Below are 24,197 nucleotides of genomic sequence, written 5' to 3'. Positions count from 1 at the left end.
TTATATCCTAGTTGGGATCAATTACAAGGTTCTGTTTTATTTTATCTTGTTTATTGAAACCAGTGGACTGCACAGTCTGTTACTGTACTGATTATTAACCTACAAGTATAGGGTTGTTTGTAGGTATGTCAGCACTTTTATTAGATATATCTGTAAATGTAATTTACTTAATGCAAGATTGTGATCATTGATCTTCAGCCAGAAAGTCTTCATACTCCCTTCTTAGTATATTGCCAATGTTGAGGCAAATTTTTGTCTTTGACGGAAGTTCATTGAATTTGACATTTCACATTTTTGCTAGGTATTCTTCTTAAATCAATCCTTTTTTAATTGTGATTAAGTCTTTTACAGTGGAAGGGGATTATTTAGAAATACATTGCAAATCTTTATTAAATATAATTCTAGGCAACTCTAATAAAAATAAATGTAACATTGTCTGTGCTTTTTAAGTTATTTGTATTTGCTACTGGAAGCAGCATTTGTTTATCCCATTCTGTTCTCTGCACTGCTGTTCTGACTTGTTTGTGCCCACGGCCTATAGGTGCAAGGATCTGAGTTTACAAAATTGTTGGGCCCATGTAAGTATGCAGAGTTAGCAGCTAGTCAGTCATGCCAGGTACAAAATAGCCAAAGGTAGGCAGGCATTAAGTACAGAGATCCCTTGCACTTGTGTAAATGTCACTCTGTGCCTTTTGCCAGCTTTTTAATCTAGGTGCAGGGACGTTTATAAGGATATTCATGACTCTTTCTTTTGTAAGATAACACAAAGATTGAAGGACATGCCAAGTATTAACATGATGTCAGCGCCAAACTCATGCAAACAGGAAACCCAAAAACATCTAAAATTTCCTGGCACACCTAAATATGGCTAATTTTTTTCAGGTATGCATACCGTGCACATTTGAGCAAATAATAATGGTCTAAGGACTGAGGGGTATTTTTTGAACTGCATTGTGTTTTGTTGTTTCCCCAAGGTCAATAAAAAGTTCAAGATGGATGTTGATCACATGCTTCTCACATTATATGTACAAAGGTTCTCAAGAATGATTCCAAAAATCATGATGCTTCAAAATGTGGCACCAGGTGGAAAAGATTACAAATCTTTTTTTTTTAAAAAAAAGCATGCTCCTCTAAAGAAAAAAGTAACCTTGGCTATTATAGCCAGTAAACCAGTTCTTATAAATCAGTCAAGAAGACTAAAGAATACATTTTTTGATCTCCAAAGTACTTGTGCTTCATTTGTTTCCATGCAAAAACAGTGGATTTAGTGTACAAAAAACACTAACAAAAATGTCTAACCCATATTGAAACGATGCTCACCCCGGGTTATATGTGAGGAAAACTCATATCTGTCCTGGCTCTGGTAACCACACATGTTGCACTCAAATGGGTCACGGAAACCGTGGCAGCCCATGTGGATGGTGTACATCACATGGTCTAGAAAGATGACACGGCAATGCTCACACTTGTGGACTTTTAGTGATTCACCACTGCCACTGACCACTTTGAAAGCATCTTGTGAATTGTCACTAGAAGCCCTCACCATCTCAAATGGCCTGTGCTCTTTTGTTGATAGCCCATTTCTAGGATGAGGGGTCATGTGGTTGGTCAGGTAGATAAGGCCTCCGCGTTCCTCATTATTACTCTCAGTATCTGTTGAGTCTTGGCAGCTGTTGCTTGGAGAAACTTCTCTTTCAGAAGAGATGGATTTGACCTGTGAAAGCAGTAAGAGATTCTCCACTGCACTTTCATGGGCAGACTGGCTGGTATTAGTAGTGATATCTGCATGGGGTTTATGAAGAGCGTACATAGAATTGATAGGCACCCCTTCAGAGCCACCAGGTGGAGTCTGCACCAGTGGACGCAAGGATTCTGCTCCCAAGTAGGTGATTGCATTGTTAATTGCTTGGTCCATAACATGTGTCTGCATCATTTCATTTTCCTTCTCATAGTTGGCATTATGATCATAGGGAATATCTGACAATCGTTTCTCACCTATAGACAACAGCAACAAAAGATGTTTTTATGTATTAATACTGGAGGTATGTATATTACTTTCAGATGGATACATAAACCATGTCCTGGTTCCCTGTTTCATGAGTAATTTAGCATTTATGCAAGTGCATGTATTTACAAAAACAAGGGTTTTAAGCTACAAAGTTAAAGTCAAGATAAACCCCATATGATGTCCCAACTATTTACTTTCAGTCATATTTTTTTATAGGCTGGCACCTCCCTGCATGGTAGCATTTCTTGGGTTAAGTCTCCTGACCAGGGCATTGGTTTCAGTCACAGGCTTGATCTTTCCCCACCATTAGCTTTTTTGAATGCACAAGTGCACTTGCACGGATACTAAATGAATAATGAAGCAGGTGACCAGGGAATGTGCATTGATTAATCCCCTCTCTTTTGTAGCAATATTTTACAGTTCAGCAATGAAAACAGATTTGTGAAAAACAACTTGGTTACATGAATCAGTGACAGTGATGGCAGAGGTTAATAGAATATTAGCATGAATAAAAAAAAGAATTTGATTAATGAGATGCAGATTCTTCCAAAACATTAATGTTTCTTTGGTGTAGATCACACTTTTTGCTCTTGGACTCTATGCACCTGTGGTATAGCACAGGTGGAAAATGGGCATCACCTTGCATGTCATTCATGAAAGAAAGTGGGAAGGAACAAAGAAGCAAAAGGTGCTCTGAAGCCCCAGCAGGTAATACCTGAACAGCATGTGACAAAAACACCAGTCTCGCTTGCACCTATCTGCACTCTGCTTTGTGCCATGCGGGCCATTAGAGACACAACCTGCACAGCAAGGCAGCTGCTCTGTACCAGGTGCAAGAACTACGTATATGCTCACACTGATGGCTGCATCTTTATTCTCCACTTCGCAGTATTTTATGACTAAATAAAATTTGTTAAAACTACAAGCACCTATATGGTGTAAATATCCACAGTCTTATTGCTGCCCTTCATATTTTTATTTGTACACCCCAGATACAGGTTGTACTAAAGGATGAAACTATTTTGGAGAAAGACATTACACATTCTCAACATTTGATATATTTGGCTTCCGTTAATGTTTTCTTTTTTTTTTGTAATGTGGCTTTTTTGAATGATTTTCTTCATTAACTAAGCTAAAATCAGACCGGCATAGACAGACAAGGGAGGAAACTGTTCATGTGTGCTGGAAAAAAATGGTCCATTTATGTGGTTACAGCAACAAAAATATTAACCTCTAGCACTCTAGAACTATACGCTGGGATGTAAGTATACTAATAGATGCATAAGTAAATACTTTATAAATGTACATAGGAGCATATTTACTATAGTGTGTAAGCCAATAGCAACCAATCAGAAGTTAGATTTGAACTGTCACCTATACTTACACTTATAAGCAAAAATCTGATTGGATGCTATGGGCAACATCACCAGTGATGGTGGCTTAAACACTGTAATAAATATGCCCCATGAGTACAATGAATTCATCAGCACCATATATAGTATCATGGAAGGCTTGTACACATATCTACCATAATATCCATCATGCATACCTGTATGTATAAAGTGCTTTCTTTGCGTGCCTATTAGACTTTTTCTTTGCAACTTTTATGTTTGCCTTTTGTGTGAGTAATGAGTCCAAAAATAGGGTCCTGTGAAATCTGGCCACACAATTTGGCTGTTTTTTTATACACCTTTATAAATAAGTACCTTGTGTAAATAGAACCGGTAGATCTCTTTGATAACTGGAGGCTGCAAAAGTAAGCTATGTTGGGATGTTGTTAAATGCCTTCATCTGAGGAAGACTTTTGTGCTTATATTTGATCATCAGATGAGTGATTCTTCTGCCTGTGTAGCCAAACTGACCAGTCATCTGCGAGTTGTGAGTTAAAATAACAGTGCTGATAGTCACAATACTGTATTATTACTATAAATGTTAACGGTGTAACAATAATAGATTGAGGTTTGCGCATAAGATTTGTTGAAAAAAGTGCAGACAAGATCATTAGAAATTGCTGAGACAATGCAGAGCCATGTGTTGTACACATTTAAATTTATAACAATTTAGTATCTTCATATAAACTAATCATGATAAATGATTTTCTGCATGAATCATTAAAAGAAAAGTCACTTTGGGGCTGGTTATTTAGGGTTTTTTTAGTAAGCATGCCAAATGATTCCAGCAAGACGTGTTAGGAGGCTGCAAACTCTTACCAACAAATTTCTGAGGCATACAGCTCTTACGTTTGGCAACATTACTTGCAAGTCTGTCAAGCACGAGTGATCTCTCGGAGCCAATCTTGGACAGGTCTTCTGCCATATCATTTTGATTGCTCTCTTCTTTTACTGCAATAAATACAGGAAACATGAAATGGCACATGATGTTATGTTCTGAGTTCTCTTCTTATAACCAACTCATACCTGCCTGGCATAATTTATCAAGCAGGATTTTGATGATGAGCCCAACTTTTAATGCTGGTCTACAAAATTAATTTAATGTATAGTGCCAGCCGAAGACATGCTACATGTCACATTAAAACACAATATGAACCATGTAAAGCTCCTTTAAACATTTTCCTCTTGCTGATCATATCCGAGAAACACCATCTCTTGCCATAATTAAATGATGGAATAATTCCTATATGAAGGATTGCAACACACTGTAAAAATAATCCAGCTATAATTAAGCCTATTACTGCTATAGCTGGCACTTACTGCATCATTAAAGGGAAAGTTCTCCTTTAAGTATACTTTTAGTATGTTATGCACTTTTATATTCTAGGAAACATTTCATTTGGCTTTTCTGTAATGGCTTTGAAATGGCTTATTTTTATTGAGGCCCTCTACTATTTATATTCTATTCTGCCTAGATACTAGGCCCATTAACCCCCAGCAACCAGGTATTTATTAGAATTCTAAACCTGACAAAACAAAAACTGAAGACATTTTAAAAATATTAAGTTTGGATTGTCTTTGAATACACTACATACACCTAAAAGTTTATTTTACAGTATACAGAGTGTCTTGTTATAAATGAAAGTGGTAACTTTGAGTTACAGAAACCACTCCTACTAACATTTTATTAAGTGCACTCAATTGCTTGTTCCCCCTCTAAAAGCTTCATGGACATTGTTGTAAAAATGAAAATATTACATGCAACCATTCCTTGTTTTGAGTTTTAGTCTCTTTTTTATGAACAGGGAAACTTATGATTTAAATGGCAACTTACCAGCATAAAGATGGCTCTGCAAGCCCATGCTCTGTAGGTAGTTGTGACATCTCTCTTTATGCTCTTCTAAGGAGCTCCGTTGCTTATAGCTACGACCACAGTATCCACACTTGTGAGGCTTGCCTACTATCAAGCCAAATATATTAATCAGTACATGTATGAAAAATTTATGAACAGAACATAAATATTTTGTCACATTTATATTTACATCATTCCCTGTTTTCTGTATTTTGTTTAAGTGCTAATCTTTTGAGCTTGCAGTTTGCTATACTGAATAAATTAGAACTGTTTGCAAAGTTATGCATATAATATGGTGAGTACTTGCTGAACCAGCAACCTGTATATTCTAAATATACATGGTTGTTGGAAGGGGCACTGATGAAATAAAATATACTGGGAGTGCTACTGGTCCCTCCAAAATTACTGAAAATGTTAGCATAAAAAACAATGCATATAATCTGTGTGTAATATTTAATCTTTCTCTCTGTGAAATGTAAGTTTAATGTAAGTTTCTGCTATTAGACTGGGAGTGTTCTAACTCCAGATGGACATATTAAAGAAGCCCTGCTCTGCCTAATGACACACTTAATTTATCACACTTTATTTAACCAACAACGTATTTGGTTAAACAAGTCCAAAATAAATCTATCAATGGAGGATTTTTGTCTGTCACTATAATCATGCAGAAAATAGTGGCTCCTATGCACCTATCACCATTCCTCAGGGTAATCTAAGTAATACATATGCCGTTTTTCTGTACTGGATGTAGTCAAGTCTGTGATGTTGTATACTGAGGCTGAATTTCTAACTATCAATGAATGAAAGTGAAAGTTCAACCTTTAATAAATATGTCCTTATATGCCTTACTAAATAGACAGTGGAGCAATTTCAATCTAGAGGACTGTGTCCAGCTCTTACTTCACTTTTTGATAAATATACCCCTTAAATATATAAAGACCGAACAGCTATTTAGTAAGTACTAGTAAGTTTCAACCAGGATCCCCTTATGTATCCACTAGTCCGTGATATTAATTCAAAACTAGCGGAAATTTCGGATGTGCCCGCTGATAGTGACTTGAAGGGGTTAACTAAAGCTTTAAATATTCTCAGATGTAAAACTCTACTTATCTGCCTTTTTACCCTAAGGGGCAGATTTATCAACGTGTAAGTTTAGAGCTTAATAAATAAAAACTCGCCCATGTTCTAATTATTCCTATGGAATTTTTGGAAGAGTATTTATCAATAGATGAAAGTTCACCACATATTGCAAACATGATTATTTTCAAACGATATGGCAGAGACTGTCTACTGACAAAACATTTCTCTGACACAGTCTGCATGAATTGAGAGAGGTTTTATCCCTCACTATGAGTTTCTGTTTGCTGTCCTATGGATCAGTATTAATAGTGTTCATGTAACTTTAAACTTAACTTGCTTGTGTTTTTTATTTTTAATGTAGTAGAGTGCCAAGCTTGAGTGATCCCAAGGATGCTTTTATCATGATGTGGATTACTGACCCTAACTTTAACTCCTCTGTTGTCAACAAAGTGGTTGTACAATGTGTCTTGCACTTTTTTGTTTGTGGGAGGGCAGTGCAATTGGAATTTGAAAAGTAGATTAATATTGTTTTCAGTATGAATGCAACAATGGTATTTCAATTGGTTCATTTATGATTAATGGGTTTTTTCTTATTTATAAATAATTATTTTCTAATACCACATTGTCAGAAGCACTCAGAAAAAGACCCACCAGAATGTGTCCTGAGGTGACCAGTAAGTGCATCTCTGCGCCTGCATGCATAGTTACACATGTGACATTTAAAGGGCTTTTCACCAGAGTGTAATTTGATATGACGAAGGAGATTGCCTTTCTGGGTAAAGGAGGCTCCACACTGGTTACACTGGAATGGACGTTCTCCTAGCAAAGGAAACATGAGCAAAAAGAAAAAAAGTGAGTTAACACATACATACATACACACATAAATGTCTATACGAATATATACATGCAGAAGAACGCAAGAACAAAAATCTAACATACCACATAACATAACAGCAAGAGAAAAGATTTCAGAAAGAAAGTTGTTTTTCGCTAGCAATGTATGATTTCCGGCGGCTGCAGGTCTGATATAACACGAGGCTTTTAGACTAGACCTGCCAGTTTCTTAACGCTTCACTGGCTGGGTCAATTTGATCTGAAAATCTAATTTTTTTTCTAAATCAGAATGGCACATCACAATGCAAATTCAACCTAATTTAAATAAAGTGACTGCAACATTTTTGTGTTGAAGAGCCACTCTTCCTGATCAGCAGTTTTGGAATAAACCAATATCCAATTTTGTATGTTGTGGCATTTGCTATGTTTTTTTTTTATGTGGATTTTTTTTCAAAGGGTCTTTAAAATATGCTACTGAAGCAGCAAAAATAAAAAGGGAACTCATTAAAAATGCATTTCAGGATCACAAGTTCATTTCAGCGTTACATTCTTATATTTAAATGAAAGGCACTTCATTATAACTGTTATAATAACTTCTTTTCATTTACATTTTCCCATGTATTTTCCCTTTCAATTTCGTCTCCATTACCTGCCTGTCCCTAAGCGGCCAAATCAGGGAGGAGAATGAGATAGTGAAATAAAAATGCGCAGACAACACTGTGCTGAGGGACATTATCCATTATCGTTTCAGGATATTATCAGAGGGCTTCAAATAATCGACCCAGGTGCCTTCCAGCCAGACTCAGACCTTGGAACTCTACCTGCACAGCCTGTAGTTAGTATGTGCTTATATTGCACATAGCAATCAGTGCAATAATATTTGTATATTCCAGACAAAATTGGTATGTACTGTAAAACTATTTATACGACTATGCAGCTTTCCACTGTACGTGGATCCTAGTGAATAATAGTTAGGCGGTAGATTAAAGCAGAAAAGCAGTTTCATAATATTTGGACTAGACCCAGTGGTTGTGATATTAATATAATTGCAACTTCAGGCAATACCGCAAATGTGGAAGTTATCTTAAACACACTTCTGGTGAATTCTGGGTTTGCTGAGCAGAAGAAGAACCGAACTAAAATGTGCATGTTACCTCTACCTGCTAGGATCTTCCATTGAACAACAGAGGTCCACTCAGTGGCCAAAACTTCATCCATGTACACTTCATAGATTATGTTGTAGATTTTATAATATGACCCATGATTACAGTGATCCAAGAAGGACTGAGAGAAGAACATATCTTTCAGCTGGTCAGTCTGCTGGCCATTTGGTTGCTCTTCACAGATATAAATACATATAGTGTAGTAGACCATGGATTTCCAACCTTTTTTTTTTTTAATATGTAAGCCACATTATAAAGTAAACAGTTGTTTGGGATCCACACAAGCATGAAAAAGTCCCCAAAGGTTGCAAAATGAGGGATGTTATTGGCTATTTGGTAGCCACATGTGGCTTGACAGCCTGTAGGAGGCTCTGTTTGGCAGTATATTTGGCATTTATGCCTCCAAAATTTGCTTCCAAGCCTAGAAATAAATGAAGACCTACATTCTATGCCACTGGAAGCAATATTAATGGGGGTGGTGTGCAACATGTTGCTCACTGGTCACTATATCACTAGTCTAGACTGTGGAAAAAGGTTGTAAAAACTTACTGACTGGCTGTTAAGATGCCACAATAGCTGTATCAGGAGATAATAATAGTCAGTTTTTAGTTTATGTACTAAACAATGGCCTTTTTGTTAAAAAAACATAGTTTCCATTTCATGAATCGAATGCTGTGGGTTATAATGCCCAGCTCATTCCAGCATTTGTTATATGATGGCCATGCAATTATCTTATTGCACTTTTATACTGGGACATTATCCCTGCTTTGTTATATGTGACAAAGATACTGAATCTTTTTCTTCTTGCCCATCTCCTGTGAGGGGTATGTGCCTGCAGGAGTTGGAGTAAACAGGACATTTTGGTATGGCTGCCTTTGGTACAAACGCTTCTTGTTAAGACACTGTGCAATGGTGTAGGGGCTTTAGAATGTGACCCATTTGGTTGTGAGAATAATTATTTAGGAGTCTTATTTCTTGAGCCCAAAAAGGTTAATTTATGAACCCAAAGGTACTTGCATCCATACATGTTTCTTTAGCAACTTGTGGCGAAAGCCAATATACCCTCAAACCTGCTCTAATGAATTTTGCATGGATGCAAGGGAAGGGACCCCAAGTTCATATCTGCAATTGGTCACTAATATAGTTGTTGAAAACACTTTGGACAAAATGAGACTAAACTTGCATGCCATTTTCCAAAAGATCATTCATTTTTATTCTACTATTACACTGGATTCTGGGAGAGATCACTTCTAAATGATTCCTAAATAGGTCATTTTGGTCTCATACTATGTTGTTTTTTTTTTTCTTCCCAATTCCATATAGCTGGCCCATGGGTGGGTTTTTTTCTAGCTCTTTTAGAGTTATTAATGGCCTCTTGGTGTCTCCTCTTACTTATGGCCTCTTTTCAATTTTTAATAATGGATTTAATGTGCTCCAGGGGATGTCGAAACTATGGAATATTTTTTTTTCAACCCAAATCTGGTGTTTCACACAGGTAGACTCCACTCAAGTAATTTTCAGAAGGCAGTTGGTTGCACCAGCATTTATTTAGGAATTTTATATTAAAGAGGGTGATTTTTTTTTATTTGCAAATTCATTTGAAAACTATGTATCACCTTTTTAGGCTATTTTGTGTAGATGACCTAAAATCCCTATTAATTCCAGGTTTATTTCAAACTGCAACTCAACAAAACTCAAAAAGGAATCCCAGGGGTAAAACTTGCAAGGCAGTGTAAACATTCCCACTACACCATAACAGAATAATTCTTAAATCGACAATTCTCCTTTATTTGTTCTCAGCAAATACTTCTGGGTACAGATCAGTTATTTAAACAGCTTCTCCAATAATATATATAGATCATAGAAGTTTAACCTTATTATAGAATACATAGTACTACCTTTGGTATCTGCATAGTGTTTGTTTCAATATAAGGCATAATACATGTTATTTTCACCATAGTCTTCAACATTCTTGAGCTTATTACTTATACGCTGCCAGATTAATTACCTTTTCTGTCCATAAAATAGTAGTAACTGAGAGAACTTTTAGTGGTTTCCATTATTTCATTATTTATTCTTATGAACCATTCATTATTATAATCCATTATTTTTTTATTTTAATTTCAAACCTTAAGAGGCAAACAAACCCTGGGTAATGTGCATTAGGATTTTCAATTCAGGCGCATTGTACTGGAGGAAGTGGGTCAAGGTCATGAGCAAAAATAATCATGAAAAAGGCATTATATTTTAGGAGGCTGAAACGAGTGCTATAAACCAATAAGGTCAACAGGAAACTCTAGACCTGAACCCCACACTAGAAGCCCTATTTTTTTTAATGGTTTACCACCACACCAAGCAGCATGCAAGATTTCAGCAGTGGTGGAAAACAGGGGGATTTCCAGTAAATTCTTGATCTAACCAAGTAAAGGGCTTTTACTTATGTTACTTATGCAGAATTGCAAAGAAAGAGGTACACCTGTTTTGGAAAGTTATAATAAACTGCAAATGGTGTGTAAACATATTAGAGATTTTTTTCCCTGCAGTTCCTCTTATAACCCATTCAGATTCTTTGTAGTATAACCATTTTAGCAAATGTGTAAGCAAAATAAGAAGCGATGGCTTTTTCAGTAGCTAATGTTGGTAACTATTTAAGAAAGATTCTAATCCTTTTCATCTAAAATTGTGGTAATTGAATCATTTTGATAAAACTTATAGGATAGTATCAGCATATATATATACAGTATATATTGCTCAACTTTTCATAGAGACTTCAACTCATGGTAAATGTGTACAAGGGAGAGGTTATCATTCACCCTGCTCAGGGGCTAAGAGTGTCACAAAGAACTGATTCACAAAATATCTTTTAGTATATTTTAGGGATGGTATTTATGGATAGTAAGAATCAATGAGAAAGGAAAACATTATACTATATAAATGAAATATGTTTCTTAATGTTTTTTAGAGGTAGCATTTAATTATCTTTTTATACTAATCATTTATATAGTGTCAGCTAGTTATGCAGTTATATGCATTACTACGCCTCTCACTGGGAGTAGCTCCTTGCTTTGCACAGCATATTTTGAGAAAATTGTACTATCTTTATTTATAATTTCTTATTGGTATTAATTTGTTTTTATTTGTTTCTCAAAGTGTCAGTACTTGGGAAAAAGGTAAATCATTTTCTGTCCAAAAATGTATTATTATTGTATTTTCTACCTTTCATAACATAACTGTAGTACAGGTATGGAAAGGCTAAGGACTGGGTTTCTTTGGGTTTTGGGTTTTTCTGTAAATTGAATCTCCATACCTTAAGTCTACTAAAAAAGCATTTAAACATTAATTAAATCCAATAGGATTGTTTTGCCTTCAATAAGGATTAATTATATCTTACTTAGGATCAAATGCAACATAATGTTTTATTACTGCAGAGACAAAGAAACTAATTTTTAAAAATGTGAATTATTTGATTAAAATGAAGTGTATTGAAGATGGCCTATCTGTAATTCTGAGTTCTCTGGATAATGGGTTTCTGCATAATAGATCCCATACCTGTAGCAGCAACCTGTACACTGGTTATCTGAGTTAACAGGTTTCGCTGGTATCTGATCATCCTTATTGTGAGCTTTCCCAAATATATAGTTAGCGTCCTAATTTAGAAAGTACCCTCAGTCTGGCTTCTCTTTTGTATGACCTGGCTCTGTGTTTGTCCTTGTTTATGCATTCCCTGGCTCTTCAAAGATTTATTGGTGCTGACCTGGCCTGATTTGACTCAGACTTTGTCTCTCTTTCATTATTGTTTACTTGTTAGTGTGGTGTAGAAACTTTCCTATTTATTACTTTGTTGGGTCTAGATTGTGTTTCCAGGGTCAGACTGGTTTGCCAGGCTTGCCTAGATCAGCTTGTTTGGTGGCCTCGACAAATGAGCAGATCTGGCTGTGTATGGCCAGCTTTACTATCCTGATTGCATAGGATTATGTTCACTTTAGTGCCACTATATGACATTTTCGAGATAAATAGTTTACTAGTTAAAAAGGTCAGTTGGTGATGGGAGGAGAAATATGAATTTGAGGTGTATTGTTGTATTTCACAGATGAGACATACAGTATGCAGTTTATATACACTTGTTAGATCCTAGCTGCCTTAAGTGAAAAAGTCCAGAAAAAATGAATGCTTATGGGTGGTCTCACCAAAAAGCTAACACATATCAGCATGTGATCATAGCTGCTGTGGAGGAAGCAGTCAAACTAAATCAGGCCAGCTAAACATATAAAAACAAAAAGGAAACCCAACAATAGACATTTAAAAATAATGCATATTCTTTTTCAATACATAGAATTAAATGGTTTTGTTAATTGCTGACAGGAAATTCTCTTGTTCCTATACTCAAGACCTGATCTAAAGTAATGCCTTTTCAGCATTATACAGGGGGGGACTCAGTTTACTTTATTTCGAAATTGCCTGATTTTAAAATTTGACGTATTTGTGCAGTTTACATGATATCATAAAAAACTGAACACTAAACAATTCTGTCCTCTATTCGGTTGGATAAATGGAGTCATCAACATAGTTTTATCAGAATGATTAGATAGTCAAAGGGCTGTGGCACACGTGGGATATTTTGAATGCTGCAACTATGAAGCAGTCAGTTGGAGGATACCCACAGATATTCCTATATTTGATAAATAAGCCCCAGTGGCTGAGAAAAATGCAATTGCCCAGTTGGATATCCCTGAACTCCCAGTGTCCCAGGCACTGACAATGAAATGCAATGGTAGGCATTTTATTTAGGGTTAGTATTAGAAGAACAGGCAGACAAAGGTTAGCAAGAACACCAGGCTGGTCTGCTTGAGCAGAGACTGGCTGAATGATAAAACCAATTGCTATGCAGGAGAGGAATTGGAATTTGAGATTGGCATTGGGCAGCTGCTCACTGAATATGTAGAGATAACAAGAGACAGAGAGAAAGAGAGAGAGGAGTTAGCACGCATTGCCCACCAGACTATAGTGCCTAGGATGCTGAAGAAATGGCTTGACGGGGAGCTGAGTTGAGCAGGAAATCTGTCAGGCTGGGGTACCAAGAACCCCACAACTTGCCCTTAATATATATTTTATATATATTTTATATATCACTGAATGCTAAACTAATTCTTTACTATCTTTTTCATGTTTTTTTTCATTTATGATTTGGCTTCCACCATCACCTTGTATCAAACATTTATTTTTAAACATACAAAGTTTTAAATCCACAGGTGATAGCACTCCATGAGACTTTCACACATGTTGGAAAAAATAGGACTACCGCTGTGAATAAATGAAAGCATAGAAAGATCCTGGAAAGGGAAGTAAGAGTTAAGCTGGCCATACACGTGGCGATCCGACGATGTTTCGTACGACCATCGGTCGCACGAAACATCGTCAGATCCGCCACACACCATTCAGGGCTGAATCGGCAGGTAAGGAGGTAGAAACAATAGGATTTCTACCTCCTTCTGCCGATTCAGCTCTGAAGGGAGAATTTTGGTCAGGCGCCTTCTATGGCGCCCGATCAAAATTTTCTAACCTGGCCGATCGACGAGCCGACCGATTTCAGCAGCTTCCTGCGACATCGGTCGGCTCGCTGACATACCATACACGCACCGATTATCGTACGAAACGAGGTTTCGTACGATAATATCGGTGCGTGTATGGCCACCTTTAAAGCTTTATGTTCCAAAAAGGGAGAAGAGCCTATCCAGGCCAGGGCCCACTGGGGAATATTCTGATATGCTTGCGGCCAGCCTGAGACCAACAAGGTAAAGTAACAGGTAAATGGAGTCAAAAGGAGGGACAAATTCAAAATCAAGGCAGGCCAAGTCAAAACTAAATCTACGAAGAGACAGAAAATGCAAAAATAAGGACAAATACAAAGCTGGATTATACACAAGGGGGGGGCGCAAGATTATGGGACTAACTAAATAAGGGCACTAAGTAAAACTGGCCATACATTGACAGATATTACCCTGATAAACCCACCCTGAGGTGGGTGATATTGGATTAATATAATCATTTGGTGATGTGCTCCTCACAGCGAGGGTATTTTCAAACCTGCCCAATTGACAAATGTCTGACAGATATCGTTGGGTAGGCCTGTCTCACACAGGCTGATAAATTGCCAACTTGGTCTGACGGAAGCTTTTGTTGCCCCATATATGGCCACCTTTAGTAATAGGGAAAGATCACAATGCCTGTATGTTCAGGCAACCAAATTTAGGGGTGCAAGGTGAATAAATAGCTCCCCCCTTTTCAGATTGGAAGGATCAGAGAAAGGATTATCATTAACATTTATCTTAACTACTTGAAAAAAAAGTTAATTACATGGAAATAGGTCAACTTCCTATTCTTTACAATGGAAATAGATAAGTTTGGCAAATAATTATATGTGGGCATATCCAGATTATATTGAAATCTTGTGTGTATTTTCAGATCATACTGCAATACCAATTGTTTCGATGTTAAGCTTTACCATGCAGTGACGCAGAAATAAAGCCTTAGTTCATAATGCATCTAATGCTAAACTATTGGGCAGATTTACTTAAATTCAAACTGGCGGTTCTTAAAGGAACTTTACATTTTTGCACATTTATTATAACTTTCCTGACTGAAAAGAATAATATCCTGACTGTCAGAAAAAAAATGTTTAAAGGGAACCTCCACCCAAAAATTTACAAAGTAATTTAAATATTTAAAAAAAATATAATTCTGAAAAACTTTCCAGTATACATTCATTAAAAAGTTTCAATGATTTTAAAGTTATTTGTAAGTGTAATTGCAGCAGAAGGTATTATCGGTGTGTCTGGTTTTTGTTCTCTGGGTCTAAAACAATACAGAATAGGAAAAAGTCTGAATCTGTTGAAGATACATACAATATAAATCAAATGGAAGAGCTGAACAAGTCACAAAATGTTTGATCCACATATGAGTGTCTTTATGCCCAGAGCACACCATTTGGCCAGGTGGTAAGGACAGGTCCTGCTGATCCTACCTTGGCCTCAGAATGATGCCGAAGGAACAGGGGGGTACTGGTGGGAGGGGGGGATGCCTACGTTCCTATTCCGCGCCTGCCACTTACTATTACAGAGCTGACTAACACAGTCAGCACTGTATAAGCGAAGGGAGCCACAGGTCTCTGTGCTCAGAATGGAGCACAGATGTCTGTGGCTATTTGCACACATTGAATGTAGCGTACAAAGTGCAAAAAATGGCCAAGCACAGTCTGTTTGTGCACTTTGCATGCTGCGTTTTGGTTCACAAATGAGTCCATTGATGTTCATTACTTTTCTTGTGTTCCTTTGTGCTCTTGCACTTGCACTCAGGGGTTGGTACATAATCAAAGACTGAGGAAGAGACTAAAATACAGGTGTCACAGGTGTTTATCTGAATATTTCATTTATAGGTTTTTTTAGGGGATGCACTGGGAGTTTCTATAAATGGACCATTTGTAAATGAACCAGATTACAAAGGTACAAGGTATTTGTTTTTTCACTATGTAACATATGAGCCAGTACATGGCTAATTTCTTTATTATTGCTATTATTACAGAAAATATACTTTTTTGACTGTAAGGAGAATAAGTACTGTGGGGAAGAATGGGAGTTGGTACCTTGTTCCCAGTTTCCTTTATTGTAAGTCAGTATGACTGCAATGTCTAGGAAAAGATATTGCTTTCTGATTTTAATGCTGTGCCGCTTTTTCCTCATAATCATAATAATTTCACCATAATTTGAACCTAACCAGTTAAAAGGTAAAATGAGAAAAAGCTGACACCTGTTAAAGCAGCTTCAGATAGCTTTGGTATGGATTTTCAGGAGCACACATAACAATATTTATTTTTCTGTTTGTGTCTCTTGAATATCAGCATTGAAATAAACCCAACCGTATGCATGCAAAACAGGCACAATTCACATAATGGTAATGGAATGGTATGTACATTATGTTGTGGCTCCATTTTGCACCCCTTTTCCAATGTTGAATATAAATAATTTGGCCACGTAAGAAAGAACTGGATGATAAATTATTGATTTGATTTGTTTAGTGATGCTTAGTGCTAGGAGTTTTATTAGGCCCATAGAGCAAAGTATAATAATTTGGTCCCAAGCAGCAGTGCCAGTAATAATGTGTTACTGAGAAAACATCATGTGGAGGGTAGGGTGCACAGTGCAAAAAATGGGTGCAATCCACTATATTTTGCACCTTGATTTCCACTCCAGATGAATAGCTGCAGGTGTGTGCATTCCGTATTGGAGCACAGAAACCTGTAACCACTTTCATGAATACATTGTTGCAAGCATTCAAAAGCTCTGTTTCCATGAGGGTGGATACGGCAGTTGGAGCAGGCCACAACAGGGAAGACCTGCAGCAATTCATCTAGAATGGAAATCAGGGTGCACTGTACGAATACATGTTAGAATGCACCTGTTTATTATAGGGCTTGCAATCTGCATCTCACATGAGACGTGTTATCTGGTGCGGAATGCAGATTGCAGCCAGACTCCCATATAGAAGTGCTTCCTGAATGAGCACCAATGAGTAACCCCTATATAGTACACTGTGTCACCAAAATGGAACAAAATGGAGCAATGGTATATGTACTGGTGTCTTGGGTAACACAATAGAAGTATAAATGTCTCATGTTTACAACCTTTTCTTAGTGATAGGGGAAATCTTAAACCCCACTTTTAGTAAAGGTGGCAGTATTCATTCCTGTATTTGTGAGTTCTATAGTACAAAATAGTAGGAACCAATACTACAGTAATAGACTGTTGGGGATAATAACTCAAAGAGAAAATTAAACTAGTTCATAGTAACCAGGGAATTAGGAAGCTTTGCTCAGCAGATGCAGCTTCTTCAGTTCAGCTCTAAAATCCTCAGCAGCCTTGCTAGAGAGCTATTATGCCAAAGGTCCTATTTAGAGATTAAGCAATATCACAGAAATACTTGTATGTGGAATGGTGTTAAGTAATAGTGCTGCTAGTATATTATATTATATATGGGTCTCTGGGATGAGGAATAGATGATAACATTAATTTGCTTCAGATTTAAAATTTTTGTACTATTATATAGATGCTGTCTTAATATATGGAGGGGAGTGCTAAACAATGACATACATTCATAGAATGTTTTAATAGTTTTCTAGGATTTGGTTGGATAATATACCCCTGGGGAAGTTCCTCTTGGACAAAAAGTAATTGCCTTCTGGGCAAGTACTTTTCATGTTTCATGCCCAATCTGAAGTGACATGGGATAAGTCAACAGTTTGGGATCATAATAAAGATTAAATAATAGCTATATTAATCAATAAGAACTGGGACTTATAACAGGATGATAAAGAATGTCATTATTTTCTGAGAAACAAAATACGAATAATGTAGTAGAGGGATAGAAATGATAGAATAGTTTGTGGCCCACAAGAAGTTGACAGTAGAGAAAGGTAATACAGAAAATATATGTTTATATTTTTTAATATATCCTGACGACGGTCCCCCATGGATCGATATTTACATGGAACATGTAAATATGGGTTTACATATGATTTTTTTTTTGAATAACTGGTTGCTGTGAGTGCTCTCTCTAGTTACAATACAGTATATATATATACATATATATATTTTTTTTTATTATTTATACCATTCTGTGTAGCTGAAATCTTTTTTCATATTTTAAAGATTCCTAGACCCCCCTGACAATCATGAAAGTAGGACACCATGGATGTATAAATGTTAAAATTTGTAAGACCTTTAAAAATGGTTCCTTTGTCTACCAACATAATATAGGTCTGTGTTTTAGTTGCTTTGGGGGATAAGTAAAGGAGAAGCAGAGAAAGCATGAAATTTGAATAACCCCTTTTACAAAAAAGCAATTCATTATCAAAGATGTTAGACACCCCTTTACTGTTTTTTTTCTCATTTTATTTCAAAAATAATTGTATAGATATTCTATTATATTATTATTAAGGCAAAAGGCAGCTATTTATTAAAAAGCTAGTAGGAATTATTACTACTTTGCCTTACATTTTTTGGTTCTCTTATTACCTATTTATAAAGCTTCAAAGTTCAGGATAAATGGCCGGGAAAATATAGTTTTTAAAGTAGTAATTTGCTAACAAAATACTACTAAAATCCCACTATTCCAATAGAAATGTAATTGATTTTATCAGATTTTATCAGATCAGAATGACAATTACTTTTTTTTTTTAATTTTTAGAAGCCTACCACTGGACATATAGGATTTCAAGTTTAAGTTCTTTAGAAATAGGGTGACAAAGGCCAAAGTAAAGGTTGTATGATAGTACTGGAATTAAACATCTGCTGAAGGTGAAATATGCAAACCTCAACCATGCTGCTAACACTGATGCTTCATAAATAGACTTCATTTGTGTTATGTGTGTAAGGACAGCCCTAATGATTTAGTATTAGTGGCACTGCTGCTTTAAAGGACACCAAAAAATTACAGTGGCCAATTGCCTCTTAAAAGCCACATGATCACTGTACTTTTAGCATGCTATGACGCTTTGTTCGGCCTTTAAATAAAAAACTATGCCAGGCCTTACCAGTGTGGCTTCTTTTGTGTACCATGAGCACATTGGGGCCGATGCATATTATCCCACAGATATCACATTTTAGTTTTCCGTTAGGAAGTCGAATACCTCCAACTCCTGTCAAGGCCTTGGTGCCTTGTCCGTTCAGGGATCCATTTATTTTCTCCCCAGCTGAATCAAGCATTCGTAAATCCTCTGCACATTCCTCCCCATTCATTTCACAGGCACGTCCATTCTCTTCATCGCTTTGATTCTCCATTTTGATATTGCCAGCTGAAGGTGAAAAGGCAGGCCTGAGATTAGTGTTTATTTTAACAATGAGTGGCTTGAAGAAATGAAAGGGTAATTTACACAGATCCTGGACAGACTCAGGGATACCCTTAGAGATCATTCAGAGAGCACTTCTGTACGGGTTTGCCTGCACTCTGCACCTTGTGCCAGATTAAAAAAACCTGCAAGAGTTGGCACAAATTTAAGATATCAGTGAGCTCAGGTCAGCTCTGTCCTGACCTGAGCAGTAAGAACAAGGCCCTATTGCACTCTGTGCCTTCGGGAATGAGCAAGGGGGCAGAAACAGAGTGGCTATGTGCATTCCCCCAGCAGCCCCTCATGAGTACAGAGCACAGGCAGCACTGTACCTATCCAAAGGCATGCAGGTCTCAGGTGCTCAATTATGGAGTGCAGAGGCCTGCACCAATTCATCTATGTACAGGCCAGGGTGTCAAGTGCAAAAAACATGACAGATTACAGCCATTTTTGCAATTTTCTCCCTGCCCTGCACATAATAAATAACAACCCCTTTATGCCTCTAATGGGTAAACATTTACTAAGGATACCTTACTGTATCATAGAGTGCAGGAATGAATTGATTTATTCCATGAGTCAAATCAGAACATTGCCATTGTATCTTCCTAAGGGTTACAGTGTGTGACATGAGGTTCCATAGCTTACCCCTTTAAATGGGTTATCATTAAAAACACTATAAATGTCACACATCTCTTTTTTATTATGAAACGCTGAAGGCTAGGTCCTGCAATAACCAACCAAAACATGCCTAAACATAATATTAGCAGCTGAGGATAACTAAAGTATATCTACTTTTATTACTTTCCTCCAGTAGACTGATATGTGCTCTGTTGCGACTCTTTGTGAAGTCGCCACTTCCACAGCATAGTTGTCTCACTAGTGGGGTATATTTATCATGATGTGTAAAAAGTGGAGTAAAACATTACTGGTGATGTTGCTCATAGCAGCCAATCAAATGCTTTGCTTTGGTTTTCTAACTGTTGAAATCTAATGCTTATTGGTTGCCCTGGGCAACATCACTGGTAATGCTTTACTTCACTTTTTACACAGCATGATAAATATACCCCTTATGCCAGCTGTGAAACTTGGTGGGGTTTGTCAACAGTTGACATATTATGAAAATGTCAAGTTCCACCCTTTCTGTATCTGTTCCTGTACAGTATATGCCTTGCATAGAGGTCAAAATGTATATGTCTATTTTAAATAATATCCATATGTAAATGACTCTTCCTTCTTTCTTTTATGTCTTTATTTGCCATTGTATGTACCTGAAACTTCATAAAGGTGCAGGGTCACCAAAGCAGCAGGCACTCCCATCAGCCACAACTAACACCATTGTGAACTATAGTGAACCATTGCAGCCAGGATACTACAAAATCATTTTTTATGCTTATGCTGAATATCTTGTATGCATCACATTGCAAATGCATAAAGATACCAGAGCAAAAAATAGTCATGTAAACAGGAATATACAAAATACTTGGATGGCCTAGTAAACCACAGGACACAGTGACACAAGTAATTAAAAAAATGTCATGCAGAACTTAATTCCACAAAACAGATACAAAATGCAGCATGCTTATAAATGTCAAGCATGCCAAGGTACATTGAGAACATACTTACGGGAAAAAGATTTGAGAATGATTGCGTGTAAATCCCTAAAGCGCTCAGCCTCATATACAGCTGCAATACAGAAGGCAAACAGGATGCTGGGTTGAACAGGCTAATGTCACAGTTTCATTGAAGTGGTGACAGTGTTTGTCATATTCAATTGCCCTTTAACGTGTGAGGTGTGAGGCATAAAAGGCTGTTTCCTTTAACATGGCATCAAACTGCCTAATTTCAAATATAGATATGATTCCAGGTTGTATTAAACAAGCTGAATAGTTTTGTTTTAAAAAGTAAAAGACATATATTTCATTAGACATAAACCACATGAATTTTCCTTTTAAACGGAGGCTACAAGCAATGTCTAGTTACATGCATTTCTTTTCATTTCTTTCTCTTTCTGTCTAGAAATAGCACTTTATAATAGACTGCACTTCATAGCGGTTGTTTGTATTTGCATCTAAAGTCACTCTTTGCACTTTCATACAGTCTTACTCAGTGTCGCTGCTTTTATGTCACCTGTTACAAATTTTGCAACTAACCCAGGGGACCTCTGGAGCTACCGCCACCTTCAGGGTTCGCACAGCAGCCTGTGTCATTTTAAACAGGAAACTTGCATCCATAGAAATGGGGGCATATGGCATTTTGACACTGAGTGCCAGAAGAGATGCATTCAGTGCAATTGTGTCCAATTTGCATCAAATGCACATGTGAGAACACTTAATTGTAACAAATTGGCTGAAAATGCTCCATGCACATCATCCCCAATCAGATACAATTATGCTGGAATTATAAGAAAAATGCTGCATTGTGGGTAATAAACAGAGCAAACATTTCCTAAATAGCACTTTACACATTGCACTTTTGGTAAGTGAATGAACCCTTATATCCTTTATTTCAATCAGGAAAAAATATTAAAATCATATTAGACCAACATTGAGCATTTTATCTCCAGTATTCCTTCAGACCGTATGCTAATACTTCTCTGATACAGTTAAGCAATCTAATATGAAGTAATGACAGGGTGACAGATGCTTAAAGGTACAGGGGCATGCAGCCTATTTTCATGTCAAAGCAGTTAAGCACTACTCCGTCCTAGTATACCTAAAACAGGTATACAATCTATAATCCGGAATGTTTGGGTTTTCCAAATAAGGGATCTTTCTGTAATTTGTTTCACAATAGTTTGCTAAAATTAATTTAACCATTTAATAAACCTACTAGGATTGCTTTACCATCAATATGGATTTATGCAGCTTAGGATCAAGGACAAGTTAATGTTTTTTTATTACATGGAAAAAGAAAATATTTGTAAAAATTAGAATTATTTGCTTAGAATATACTTTATAAGAGATGCCCTTCCCATAATTATGAGCTTTCTAGATAATTTGTTTCTAGATAAGGGATCCCCTGTATAGGCCTGGATTTGTGGCAAGGCCCAGGCCTAGGGCGGCACAAATTTAGGGGAGGCATGCTGGCCAGCCGCACCTAAACTTTGCTCACATACAGAGTACTGGGGACTTGATGTGCAGAAAATGTCAGCATGCCCAGTCCCCTGTGCTCGGTATGTGAATTTGATGCGCATGAGAATGGGGGGGGGGGGGGCGGCAGTGGGCGCCATCATTAGAAATCCAGCGCTGCCCCATGGCACATAGAAGATAAGAATCACTAAGCCAAAACTTCCCATTTAACCATGTTTAGGATGGGGATTACAGATGTACTCCATATAAACTAGTATACTCTTTCTGAGTGTATGCTATTCTAGTTATAAAAAGATATTCCATTAAGTAGACAGTAGACTATAAATGCATAGCTTATTTTGTGTGCATTCATTCCTTGCATATTTGCATTAAAGAGAGAAATGCTATGATGCTTGCATTGGTAAATGCATATTTATGACTGTTAGCAATGTTGTTTTCTGGAGGTATAATAGCTATTATACATATGCTTTCTGCATCTGTAACCAGTTATTCATAGCAGCAAAAATATGTGACATATTATGTTATTGTGTTAGTGATTTCATTTTACTTACTCCGCTAGCCAAAACTTTGGAGCTACTTTGTAGATATTTCATGCCTTAGAGATAACATGCTATGAAGAGTAAATACATGCACAACAGCAAATTATTTCCGCATTTAGGAGAGAGAAAGAGAAAAAAATAAAGGACATATATCCTTGCGTAAAGTTGCTTTGCCATCAAAGAACAGATGAGCCTTGCATTTGCTGATAGAGTCCAGTGATGATTCCAGGCATTTATCCTGTATGATCCTAGCTGGGCAGGGAACTTTGGCAGGGTTGAGATAAGCTATCTCCCATGGGACAAATGTTCAGAAGGACTCCACCCAGGTGATAAACTAAGCTTTCCTTTAAAAGAATAATGATTCTGCAACCATAAGCATGAACATAATTCCAAACCATGTATATCAGAAACAAGGGGAATACTCTAAACTCCAGGATATGCTAGCATGCATGATTGGATGCATCCAGGCAGCCACTATAATCTTTGTATTCTCTGTACAAGGCTGATTGAATCTATAAATGATATTTTAGGTCTAGTTGTAGAGAAATTATCTTGCAACCCCAAGTTCTATACATAAAAAGTAAAACCATATTCTTGCTGCAGTGTATGATCCCACCTCATACACATATATAATTAGTTGACTTCATCATCTCTTTATACAGATGCTTTCAACATGTTTTTAATTGATTTGTACTCTTTTGAAGGGAAGATCTGGGCTGTTTTTTATCTGTGTTGTAAAGAGAAGATTTGGAACTAAAAATTACATACAGAGTATGTTTGTCACTGTTGCCTTCATAAAAGTAGGCATATTTAAATCTTATGCTAAGGGATTGGTTAGTAATCAGTTACCTGCTGCTTGGTTATTTAGAAACCAGTGCATACTATAGTATTTATTTATGTGCTCATTTAAGTTTTATTTCTTCCTACTTAAAACAATGCTGGTTTTAATTTGACACTAAATGGGGTCATTTATCAACACTGGGCAAATTTTCCCATGGGCAGTAACACAAATTGTTGCATATATTGTTTTACCTGCAGCTGGCTGAAAAAAGGCAATCACTCGTTGCTATGGGTTACTGCCCACAGGCAAATTTGCTCAGTTTTTATAAATGACCCCCAGTGTCTAAACTTTGGAAGATGACTGTATGTGTACATGCTGCAAGGCTGATATATATTGATAACTGCACTTCATGGCTGCATAGAATACATTTAAGACAGCAGTTTGCATTAGTGCTGCAAAATAGAGAATTAGAAAGTTGTACAGGCAAATTACAGGTCTTTATTGAAACATGTATGCCACCCCCAAAGAAAGCTGAACACTAACTGTGTTTAAGCATAAAAGAAAAAAAATGGAGCCCCAGG

General features: G+C 36.8%; 1 protein-coding gene across 4 annotated transcripts in view; it reads right to left on the bottom strand.

The window, feature by feature from the left end:
* Positions 1-361: 361 nt before the first annotated feature.
* The window catches only part of ikzf1 (IKAROS family zinc finger 1), a 59,142-nt gene continuing 35,306 nt past the window's right edge, over positions 362-24,197 (bottom strand). For 2 of the 4 annotated variants that reach the window (XM_012964639.2, NM_001015698.1), the window contains 5 exon segments: positions 19,010-19,174; positions 6,983-7,150; positions 5,234-5,359; positions 4,219-4,350; positions 362-1,995 (listed from right to left, as the gene is read on the bottom strand). In XM_012964639.2, coding sequence (XP_012820093.2) covers positions 1,295-1,995; positions 4,219-4,350; positions 5,234-5,359; positions 6,983-7,150; positions 19,010-19,174 — 1,292 coding nt within the window. In that variant the 3' untranslated portion in view covers positions 362-1,294. 4 annotated transcript variants of the gene reach the window in all.

The sequence above is a fragment of the Xenopus tropicalis genome, chromosome 6 (assembly GCF_000004195.4).
Source record: "Xenopus tropicalis strain Nigerian chromosome 6, UCB_Xtro_10.0, whole genome shotgun sequence".
In the NCBI taxonomy this organism is placed as follows: Eukaryota; Metazoa; Chordata; class Amphibia; order Anura; family Pipidae; genus Xenopus; species Xenopus tropicalis.
The sequence above is the reverse complement of the archived record's forward strand: the minus strand, read 5'-3'. Positions and strand labels throughout refer to the sequence as shown.